The sequence below is a fragment of the Hemitrygon akajei genome, chromosome 18, assembly GCF_048418815.1.
Source record: "Hemitrygon akajei chromosome 18, sHemAka1.3, whole genome shotgun sequence".
NCBI classification, from domain to species: domain Eukaryota; kingdom Metazoa; phylum Chordata; class Chondrichthyes; order Myliobatiformes; family Dasyatidae; genus Hemitrygon; species Hemitrygon akajei.
The window spans coordinates 78059108-78071423 of NC_133141.1; the positions used below are offsets into that span (position 1 = coordinate 78059108).

At 53.6% G+C, this 12316-nt stretch overlaps 1 protein-coding gene across 1 annotated transcript; it reads left to right on the plus strand.

Annotated features, from left to right (window-relative positions):
- Positions 1-1756: 1756 nt before the first annotated feature.
- Positions 1757-12003, plus strand: LOC140741538 (keratin, type I cytoskeletal 19-like). The gene is made up of 8 exons (XM_073071840.1): positions 1757-2269; positions 3552-3634; positions 5197-5353; positions 5459-5620; positions 6024-6149; positions 6734-6948; positions 8206-8273; positions 11783-12003. Exons 1-8 carry the CDS (start codon positions 1805-1807, stop codon positions 11875-11877), a joined length of 1371 nt encoding a protein of 456 aa, XP_072927941.1. The 5' UTR covers positions 1757-1804; the 3' UTR covers positions 11878-12003.
- Positions 12004-12316: the final 313 nt, after the last annotated feature.

Here is a 12316-nt window from a genome sequence, read left to right on the forward strand (position 1 = left end):
GTAATGGGAGCTTGCCCGCACTCCCACCCCCGGCTATAACCCCCTTAAAGTAACGAACTGCCCGAGAGATCTCCTCCCGTCTCCCCTCAACGGAATGTGCCGATGACACGTTTTGAAATTAACAACTGACCGGACATCCATTATCGACGGGACGGGAGGGGCGACGCCCCACACCCTGTCCCTCCCCCACAGCCACACCGGGTCTCTGCCTGGGGAAGTCTTCAGCCCTTTCAGCGCTGGTTCGTGTCCGTTCCCATCCCTGACCCCCCGACGCTGTCACATCCCCAAACTATTTTTAAATTAAAATACACTTTATTCGTCATTTGAAACTTTACGGGAATAACGCGCGCACACACACACACACACACACACACACACACACACACACACACACACACACACACACACACTCACAGAGACACACACACACGCACACACACAGACACACACACAGGCACACACACACACACACACACACACACACACACACAGACACACACACACACAGACACACGCACACACACACACACACACACACACACACACACACACACACACACACACACACACACACACACACACACACTGACGCACCCAAAATTCTGGAGGAACTCAGCAGGTCAGGCAGCCTCTATGGAGGGGAATAAACTGACGCCGTTTCGGGCTGAGACTCCTCACCAGGACAAGAATGCACCTTCTGCATCTAACATTCACACTGAACGCGTTAAGTAGTATTCTGCTGGCTTTGTGAAGAATCCACTGACAGTGTGAAATCTGTGCAGGGGAGTTTTTAAAAGTGGGGAAAAGGCCGCCGCGCAGGGACAATTCCCCCGCTCTCGACCTCGGCCAGACCGGGTCCAGCGCTCCGAGTCGCCGTCACGAACCGAGCTCTGCGGTGCGTGACCGTGACATCTTCAATGCCTCGCCATGCCATTCCTCCTTCGTTCACCCCCCACCTCCCCTCCACCCCCTCTCCACAGCTCGCTGAAGACCCACCTCCCTCACCACCGGGATCTCACTGTTGAATGTCGTGTTGAATGAATGGGATTATTTAAAGCCTGGAGCCCTGTTGCCATTCAGGTGAACCCCGTGGGGTGGCGCACCACGGCAATACTTGGAGAGGGGGTCTTCCCCACTCAACTCGGCCCCTCCCTCTGCAGAAGCGGAAGACCCCTCCACAGTGGTCCCCACACCCCACCCCGACGCACCCACCGTTGGAATCCCACTGACCGTCTGAAATCTCTCTCTGAAATCCAACACATCCGACTGACTGACTACCAGGGGCTGAAAATGAAGGCGCCTTTCCCCGCTGTGACTGGCACCTTCACCGGCATTTCCACCGGGATCGGTGAATTTTGCACAAAACCGCACGCCAGTTGTTCTTTTTAAATATATTATTGAAAGCTGTAACCGTTTGCTCTCCTGCCGTCGTAACTTTAGGCGCCCTGTGCCGTGTGGAGCTTGGTAAGGTGCTTTGCACCCTGCTCCTGGAGGAACGCTGCTTTCGGGAATATCGAAAATTAAACTTGCACTTGAACAGTTAAACTTGGAGAAACTTTTCTCTCTCTCTCTCTCTCTCTGCTTCACAAAGGATCAGACCTGCTCCTCGGCCGTGGGAGGCGGCGGGGTGGTGGGTTTCGGACTCTGGGTGTGTCCGCCGTAACTCGAGACCCTCCAAAGAGCCCCAGGCTCCACGCCCAGCGCTTTCTTTTCTCTGGGCGGTGGCCCGGCTCGGGATGAGGATATAAAGAGGCGAGGAGGAGGTGCCCGCACACCATTGGCTTCGTGCAGGCTGAGGAACAAGATGCAATCCAGCTTCACCAGCAGCACCTCGCGTCAGACCCTGGGGTCCCGGAGCTTGGCCGGGACCCCCTCACGCATTCGGGGAAGTAGTATGTCCAGCTTCGGCCAGGGCCGCATATCCAGCAGTCGAGTCTCCAGCTACGGCATGGGCTCGTCCCTGGGCGCCGGCCTGGGAATGAGCTCCGGCCTGATGTCCGCATCCGGCGGCGGGTTCGGCGGCGGGTTCGGCGGCGCGGGAGGCTTCAGCATGATCTCCTCCTCCTCCTCCTCCTCCGCCTTGACCAACGAGAAAGAGACCATGCAGTCGCTGAACGACCGGCTGGCGGCGTACCTGGAGAAGGTGCGCTCCCTGGAGAAGTCCAACGCCGAGCTGGAGATTCAGATCCGGGAGTACTACCAACAGGCCGGTCCCGCCACCCGCGACTACAGCGAGTACTGGGCCACCATCAACAACCTCCGCGACCAGGTAAGAGCCCGGGAATAAAAAGCTGACACCTCCTCCCCAGGGTGTGTGTGTGTGTGTGTGTGTGGGGGGGGGGGGGGGGAGATGGACAGGGTGGGAGGATGATGGCCATTGGACATTGGGGGTAGAAAGAGGCCATTCAGCCGAACGAGTGTGTTCCACCATTCCAGTCTGGCTAATCTATTGCCCCTTCCAAATGCACCTTTGCAAAGTTACAGAGGCCATTGAACCCTCCGGGAGATGTCTTTGCACGACGGGTGCCCCCCCCCCCCCCCCAACAATTATCAATACCGTTCAGAGAGTGTCTGCCTGGTGTCAGTGGTCACATCACCAGGAGTTGTGATCCGCACCGGCTGCTCATAGGACCGTCCACCACCTGTCCCCATGGCTTCCCGTGAGCACGGTCAGTGTTGGTGGGGTGGGTAGAGGGGAAGGCGGGTTAAGAACCCTGCCCAAGGGTGACCCACGGGCGAGCGGAGGGAAGAGGCGCCTCGCCGCCCATGAGATCCTCCCGTTCATGGGTACCCAACCTGACCGCCGCCGCCTCAGCCGGCCGCCTCGTCTCCGTCCTAAGTGGCCGTCCCTTTGTTGTGAGGCTGTGCCCTCTGCAGAGGGGAGAAGGTTAGGTGCGAAGGAAGGCTGGTGGAGAATGGGGGAAGGCCGGGGCAGGGGTTAAAGATTGACTCTGTTTCTCACTCGGCCATCGAGACGCGCCATTTGCGGATTTGACCAACACCAGGGTGTCGGGGGTGGGGCGGGGGGCTGTCGGCAAGTAACACCGCGCTTCCGGCGCCCACGCAGCGTGTCCTCAGTTTCCGTCTGCGGGTCGTGGGAGGGGGAGAGCGGGAGCACCCGCAAAAAGCCCACGGGGCAAAGAGGATCGAATGCGAAAGGAGGACGGGCGGAGTGGAGGAGAGAGAGGGAGGGAAGGTGGAGAGGGCGCAGGGAAGGGCAGGATGGAGGAGAGAGGGGCTGGTGGATAGGTCAGAGGGAACGGACGGTGGAGGAGAGAGCGGCTGGTGGAGAGGGTGGAGGGAAGGGCAGGTTGGAGAAGAGAGGAGGGCGGACGGGCAGGTGGAGAGGGCGCGGGTAACGGCAGGGTGGAGGAGTGAGGGGCTGGTGGAGGAAGACGTAGCCCTGAGGTAGGCGGGGGCTGGGAGGAGAGAGGTAGTAATTGAGGGTCAGGGTTTAACCTTGGACACCGAAAGCGAGCGGGACAGTGCGCCTGTGTTTTCCCACGCTCCCTTGCTCCACCCAGTCCATGTTCACCGCCTGTCTCCCACAGATCAACGAATTGATCCTCGCCAACTCCGGAATCATGCTCCAGGTGGACAACTCCAAACTGGCGGCGGAAGACTTCAAGACCAAGTTAGTACCGAGCCGGCCGATGCGAGTATTGAAGTCCAACTGACCGGGTCCGCCTCCTCCGCCCCTCCCCCTTCCACTGGAGGGCGGACAATGGGCCGAATTAGTCCTCCAGGTCGTCGTTTGCTTCTCGGGAAGTTTAACGGCGACTGGCAGACCAGCAGGAGGTCCATTACCGCCACCTACTGGGCTGGAGCATGGGGCAAAGAAACAGGAAATGGACTCACCGTGTTCTCCCCCACTCCCCAAAAACTCGAATATTATTAAAAAGTCTAATGTTTTTCAGAAAGTCAAATACAAATACAGTGACACTGGTATCCGAACAAACTTTGCACGTGAAACACTGCTAGAGATCTCAATCTAACAATTAGATGTTTCCTTTGACCCCACCCCCCCATGGGAAATGCGTTCAAGCGATAAATGCCACCGTTTCTTGACAAGTGGACTCGAGTCCACCACATTTCCGTGTGTGAAACCTTTACATCTCTCCTGGTTTCCCCCGCATCTTGTGTTTTTTTTTGTCTCCAGATTTTAACATCTTCCTTGATCTCAATCATAGTATGCAGCGAATACTGGAGTGCGGCCTGTAATGAGTTAACAGGAGTTAAGCTCCTCTCAAAACTCCGACTTGTTTTCTAGCCCTGTCCCCGATTGGATCCCATATTTTTAATGGTTCACTGTCAGGTCTTCTGGGGCAAATGTTCGTTCTTCACTCAACTGCAGGGGTGGAGAACCAGATAGACAATGGGGTTTCATCTCCCATCTAGAAGGACGTTCCTCTGTTCTTAACCCATGCCCTCTGGTCCTAGATTCCCACACTACAAGAAACATCCTCTCTATATCCACTCTGTGTCCTCTGGCCCCAGACTCTCGCACTATAGGAAACATCCTCTTCACATCCACTCTATCTGTGTCCTCTGGTCCTAGACTCTTGCACAATAGGAAACATTCTCTCCACACCCACTCTATCTGTGCCCTCTGGTACTAGACTCGCCCCACGATAGGAAACATCCTCTCCACACCCACTCTGTCTGTGCCCTCTGGTCCTAGACTCACCCCACTATAGAAACATCCTCTCCACATCCACTCTATCTATGTCCTCTGGTCCTTGACTCCCCCGAGAGAGGAAAGATCCTCTCCACACCCACTCTGTCTGTGCCCTCTGGTCCTAGACTCACCCCACTATAGAAACATCCTCTCCACATCCACTCTATCTATGTCCTCTGGTCCTTGACTCCCCCGAGAGAGGAAAGATCCTCTCCACATCCGATCTATATGTGCCCTCTGGTCCTAGACTCCCCCACTATAGGAAACATCCTCTCCACATCCACTCTATCTGTGTCCTCTGGCCATAGACTCCCCCACTACAGGAATCATGCTCTCCACATCCACTCTATTTCGGCCTTTCACCGTTCGATGTGTCTCAATGAGGTCAGCCCTCATTCTCCTGAATTCCAGTGAGTACAGGCCCAGATATCTTGTACACTTTGGGGCAGGAAATGCGTTACGACTTCAGCCCTGGCCACTGATGACCAGAATCTCCTGCTCTCTCCCCATCTCGATAGGTTTGAAACTGAGTTGACCATCAGGATGTCCGTTGAGAACGATATCAACGGTCTGCGCATGATGTTGGACAACCTGACCCTCGAGAGGAGTCAGCTGGAGACAGATATCGAGAACCTGAAAGAGGAGCTCATTTACATCAGGAAAAACCATGAAGATGTAAGCTATGGGCGTCACCGCCTGAACATTGTGAGTTGTCTCTGTTCTGTGTCACTGCTGGGAGTCGGAGGCTGACATCGCTGAGTTTTTTTTCCCTTCCTGCAGGAACTCAGGAGCCTGAGGTCTCAGATGTCTGGGAACGTGTCTGTCGATGTCAAAGATGAAGACTCCGCGGACTTGCTCAAGATTCTGGCAGACATTCGGGCGAAACATGAAGCCATGGTCAACCAGCACAAGATAGAGACCGACGAATGGTACAAACAGGAGGTAAGTGGATACTTATTCCGAGATTCCATTCAGAACAGGCCCCGCTGGCCACGTCGAGCCTCACGGCCGAGCGACCCACCTGTTCCCGAGTCCAGGTGACCACCGTGTTCAGAAACAGGCCATTCGGCCCATGGTGTGTCTGCTCTCCCAATTCACCATGGCTGATCCCATTTTCCTCTCCGCAGGCCTGTCTTTGGGATATGGGAGGGAACCGGAGAAGTCAGAGATCTTGGGCAGGATGAGCAGACGCCTTAGAGGCACCGTTGGAATTGAACTCCCCAGTCTGACGTCCCCTGGCCCCCCGCCCCACCCCACATGATGTAATAGTGCCTTCTCCACCGTCACTGTGTCATTCCATCCCGATCTCTGCATGAAATTTACACCGAACATTGAACTGTTTCAGATTGTGACCAAGCAACAAGAGATGACCGTCAACGCGGGTGCCATCGACGGGGAGAAATCCAAGCTCACTGAGCTGAGGCGCAGCTGTCAGGGGCTGGAAACCGAGCTGAGCACACTGCAGAGTATTGTGAGTGACCCGTCGGGCTGGGCTGACCGTGGGAGGAGGGGGAGGAGAGGGGGCCACCCGGCTACTGATTGATTGATTATTCCCATAGTGTAACGTGTAGTCCCTGAGACCGACTCTGTCATCGCAAGGACCCTGGTGAACAAACCCGTTCCCCCCTCACCCCCCTACCAGTGGGTAGGCTGATGCCGGTGATGTGTTGGGCAGTTGTGATGACTTGCTGTGGGACCACGGAGCATTTCCTGCACCAGGCCGTTTTGAGTCTGGTGGTCCTGACGGAGCCTCCTCCCCGATGGGAGTGGGACAGACAGTCCGTGAGCACGGTGGGTGGGATCCTTCATGGTGTTACCGGCCCCGTTTTCCAGCACCTTTCTGTATATGGATGGCGGGTAGGCTGGGGCCGGTGCAGTGTCGGGTAATTTTGACGACCCATTACAGACCCCATCCCGGCCATTTCCATACCCAGCGGTGAGGCAGCGTGTTAGGCTGCGCTCTGCCGCGCGTCTGTCGAAGGACGGCAGCTGGAGAGAGCGCGGCCCGGTCACTGGAAACCCCAACCCCCCTCACCGTACGCTCCTTGCCCGCAGATCGCCTCTCTGGAGAGGAACCTGGACGAGGTTGATATGCGCTTCAGCGGAGAGAGGGACGGGCTGCAGATGACCATCAACGGGCTGGAAGCGGAGCTGGGGGGCATCCGTACCAAACTCATGTCAATGAGCGCGGAGTACCAGCAGCTCCTGAACATAAAGAGCAGGCTGGAGGCGGAAATTGAGACCTATCGCCGGCTGCTGGGCGGCATCGGGTAAGCAACTGGCCAGACGACACTCGAACCTGAATACAACCCAGTCATAGAACGTAGAACAGTACAGGCCCTTCGGCCCACAAAGTCCTGCCAGGATTCTAACCCTCTGTAAGATCAGTCCAAACCTTCCCTCCTACATAACCTCCATTTTCCTATCATCTCTGTGCTTATCTTCAAGTAAAATCACGTCACTTTTTATTGTCTTTTGACCATAACTGCTGGTACAGTACACAGTAAAAACCAGACAACGATTTTCAGGACCATGGTGCAACATGAAACAATGCAAAAACCAGACTGAACTACGTAAAAACAACACAGAAATAAACTACACTGGACTATAGACCTACCCAGGACTGCATAAAGTGCACAAAACAGTGCAGGCATGACAATAAATAATAAAAAAGACACCAGACACAGTAGAGGGCAGTAAGATGGTGTCAGTCCAGGCTCTGGGTATTGGGGTGTCTTTGAGATTCTTCAGTGCCCTAAATGTATATGCCTCTCCCTCCACCGTTGTAGGGCGCTCCAAACGCCTACCACTCAGTCAAAAAGAAACCCTACCTCTGACAACCCTCCCATACTTCCCTCCCCTTAGAAGTGTGACCCCCTCGTGTTACCACTTCTGCTGTACGTCACAAAGACTGATTAAAAATGTACAAGGTACAAAAGAGGGAGACCCATGCAAGTGTTTAGAAAAGGTAAATTAATACCGAGAACATGAGTTGCTGAGACCTTGAAAGTGAGTCCTGTAGGTTGTGGAAGATTTGTCGTTCAGATTTGGGGCGAGTGAATTATTCACACCGCTTCAGGAGCCTGATGGTTGAGTGGTAATAACTGTTCCTGAACCTGGTGGTGTGGGTCCTAATGCTCCTGTACCTCCTTCCTGATGGTTGAGGGGTAACAACTGTTCCTGAACCTGGTGGTATGGGTCCTAATGCTCTTGTACCTCCTTCCTGTTGGTTGAGGGGTAACAACTGCTCCTGAAGCTGGTGGTGTGGGCCCTGACTGTCCTGTATCTCCTGCCTGATGGCAGCAATGGGAAGAGAGCACGGTGCAGGTGGTGGGGGTCCCAGATGATGGATGCTACTGTCTTCCTTGTAGATATGCTCAATGGTGGGGTGGGCTTTGCCTGGGATGCGATGTGAGTTGTGTGCTAAGGTTCTGTGGCAGGCAAAGTTTCACTGGAAGTTGCTACCTCCTCCCACTCCCAGCCGTTCCCGTAGTGCAAGGTCACACTCTGCCCCCTTTGTTTTTCAGGAGCCAGTCTTCTGGCCAGTCGTCAAGCTCATCAACTGTTACGAGGACAGTGGTCAGGGAGGAAAGACGTGAGTAGTCCATTTTATCATGGGTGCGCGATGCAGTCGGGCTGAGAAAGTTTGGTAATGCGCTCAAAATGCTGGAGGAGCTCAGCAGGTCAGGCAGAGTCCGTGGTGAGGAATAAACAGTCGTTGTTTCAGCTTCCCCTCCGTCATCGGATGTCCGAATGGACAATGAACCCTTGTACGCTACCTCACCATTTTTCTCCCCGCTTACACTAATTTAATTTTATTGATATATTTCATATTGTAATTGTTGGTCTGTGGTATACTGCTTGTTCATCTGCTGCAGAACAAGAGACTTCACGGCAATATCTTCACCGGAGATATTCAACCTGATTCTGAATCTGGGCTGAAGCCCAACATCGGGACTCGCTGGGTCCCTCCAGAAATCCGTCTGCGTTGCTGAGGATGGAGTGTCATCTAAGGCCCACGAGCTGCCAGTCGGCACTGAACCCAACGTAGGAATGCCTTGTGGACCCCCGCTCCTGAATTTTAAAACCATAGGAACATTGAAAACCCACAGCACAATACAGGCCCTCCAGCCCACAAAGCCGTGCCAAACATGTTCTTACCTCAGGAATTACCTAGGGTTACCCATAGCCCTCTATTTTTCTGAGCTCCATGTACCTATCCAGAAGTCTCTTGAAAGACCCTATCATATCCGCCTCCACCACAGTTGCCGGCAGCCCATTCCACGCACTCACCACTCTCTGCATAAAAAACTTACCCCTGATATCTCTACTGTACGTAACCCCAGCACCTTAAAACTGTGCCCTCTCGTGTTAGCCATTTCGCCCTGGGAAAAAGCCTCTGACTATCCACACGATCAATGCCCCTCATCATCCTGTACACCTCTATCAGCTCACCTCTCATCCTCCGTCGCTCCAAGGAGAAAAGGCCGAGTTCACTCAACCTATTCTCATAAGGCATGCTCCCCAATCCAGGCAACATCCTTGTAAGTCTCCTCTGCACCCTTTCTATGGCTTCCACATCCTTCCTGCAGTCAGGCGACCAGAACTGAGCACAGTACTCCGAGTGGGTCTGACCAGGGTCCTACATAGCTGTGACGTTCCCTCGGGGTTTTCTCCGGAAGCCTTCCCCATGAGTGGGTGTGTAGCCACAAGGCAGCAGGAGGTTTAAGATCACAGTTTTCCTTCCAGTTGGGCTGCCAACCACGGCTGCTGTGCCCCGTCGGCCCAGAGCGACTGGTTTTAATGGCGCCAGTGACCCGCTTTTGCCCCTTCTCCTGTCAGTAGAAACAGTTCCACTGGGCTCAGTAGCGGGACTTGGTTGTCAGAGGCTATTTGAGACGCACACCGTTGGTAGCAATTAATGGGAAGTGGGAACGTGTCCCCATTACCACACCCAGCTAGAACAAGCATAAGTGTGTCCTTGTACACTCATCACTGAAAGGTGGGTGTCAAATCAGTGCTGAACATTCTGGACTGAATCTCAGAATACTCCGGACCATGAACACTTTGGACAGGGAATGAGGGGCTGGAACGTTTGGCATCCCTGAGCTCATGAGGTGACCGGTTCCACTTGAGAAGTGTTGGGTGGAACAGATCGTCTTTCATAGGGGACTGTTCGGACCGTACTACAGATATGGTCAGCAGCTCTGGGTCCGATGTCTAAGAACGGATGTGTTGGCATTGCAGGGGATCGCAAGAATGATCCCCGGAATGAAAGTGTGAATGAATGGAGAGTGTTTGATGGGTCTGAGCCTGAATTAGCTGGAGTTTAGAAGAATTAGGGGAGATCTCATTGACATTACCAAATAATGAAAGGACAAGATGAGTTGCACATGAATAGGATGTTTCCGAAAGTGGGGGAGTCTAGGACGTGAGGACACAGATAGAGTGGATGTGGAGAGGATGTTTCCTGTTGTGGGGGAGTCTAGGACCAGAGGACAAAGATAGAGTGGATGTGGAGAGGGTGTTTCCTATAGTGGGGGAGACAAGGACCAGAGGACACAGATAGAGTGGTTTTGGAGAGGATGTTTCCTATAATGGGGGAGTCTAGGACCAGAGGACACAGATAGAGTGAATGTGGAGAGGATGTTTCCTGTAGTGGGGGAGTCTCGGACCAGAGGACACAGATAGAGTGGATGTGGAGAGGGTGTTTCCTATAGTGGGGGAGTCTAGGACCAGAGGACACAGATAGAGTGGATGTGGAGAGGATGTTTCCTATAGTGGGGGAGTCTAGGACCAGAGGACACAGATAGAGTTGATGTGGAGACGATGTTTCCTATAGTGGGAGAGTCTAATACCAGAGGACACAGATAGAGTGGATGTGGAGAGGATGTTTCCTATTGTGGGGGAGTCTCGCACCAGAGGACACAGACAGAGTGGATGTGGAGAGTATGTTTCCTATAGTGGGGGAGTCTAGGACCAGAGGACACAGATAGAGTGGATGTGGAGAGAATGTTTCCTATAGTGGGGGAGTCTAGGACCAGAGGACACAGATAGAGTGGATGTGGAGGGGATGTTTCCGATAGTGGGGGAGCCTAGGACCAGAGGACACAGATAGAGTGGATGTGGAGAGGACGTTTCCGATAGTGGGGGAGTCTAGGACCAGAGGACACAGATAGAGTGGATGTGGAGGGGATGTTTCCGATAGTGGGGGAGCCTAGGACCAGAGGACACAGATAGAGTGGATGTGGAGAGGACGTTTCCGATAGTGGGGGAGTCTAGGACCAGAGGACACAGATAGAGTGGATGTGGAGGGGATGTTTCCGATAGTGGGGGAGCCTAGGACCAGAGGACACAGATAGAGTGGATGTGGAGAGGATGTTTCCTATAGTGAGGGAGTCTAGGACCAGAGGACACAGACAGAGTGGGTGTGGAGAGGATGTTTCCTATAGTGGGGGAGTCTAGGACCAGAGGACACAGATAGAGTGGATGTGGAGGGGATGTTTCCGATAGTGGGGGAGCCTAGGACCAGAGGACACAGATAGAGTGGATGTGGAGAGGATGTTTCCTATAGTGAGGGAGTCTAGGACCAGAGGACACAGACAGAGTGGGTGTGGAGAGGATGTTTCCTATAGTGGGGGAGTCTAGGACCAGAGGACACAGATAGAGTGGATGTGGAGAGGATGTTTCCAATAGTGGGGGAGCCTAGGACCAGACAACTGCAGCGGCTGAGCCATTTGGTACATTTAAGGGCATAAATCATTCAAACAGAATAAGGCGCATTGTTTCAGCTTTAAGCATACCCTTATATCATGACCTCCACAGCCATCTGTGGCAATGAATTCCACAGGTTCACCCTGCAATATTTCGTGAAAGTGGAGGTTGATAGATCCTCCATTGGTCGTGGCTGCAAAGGTTACGGGCAGAAGGCAGGAAAATGGGGTTGAGAGGGATATTAAATCAGCAATGATGGAATAGCAGAGCAGACTCGATGGGCCAAATGGCCTAAATCTGCTCCAATGTCTTATGGTCTTGTGACTGCTGATTGGTGACTGTATCAGTCGACCGTCCAATGAAATCTCTGACTAACTATTTTCATTTCAGAGCCCGTTGTTTCGACCAAGACCAAGACGATCACCGTGGTGGAGAAGGTGGTGGACGGAAGGGTAGTGTCTTCTCAAGTGGAGGAGAAGAGTTAATCAAGAGAGGGCCTTGGGAATCAGCCGGGGTGACCTTCGTGCACCATTTAAGACAAGATATCCAGTGATTTTTTTTCTGCTTTCTGTATCTCTGAGAGGTGAATAAAGGCTTTGAGAACCCGCCAACATGAGTAGTCTGTTCTGTACTGCGACACTGTTTTCAAACGACCACTGACCCCGTCTCTCGGCTGAATCCTTGTGAGGTTATATAGTCATTGAACACAGAAACAGTCCCTTCAGCCCATCTAGTCCCTTCCAGAGTATTAATCTGCCCAGTCCCATCGACCTGCACCAGCCCTCCATACCCCTCCCATCCACGCACCCATCCAAACTCCTCTTAACCGTTACAATCGAACCTTCATCCGCCACTTGAGCCGGGCAGCTCCTTCCACACTCTCAGCACCCCGCCTCTGGAGTGAAAAAGATCCCCTCACCCGCC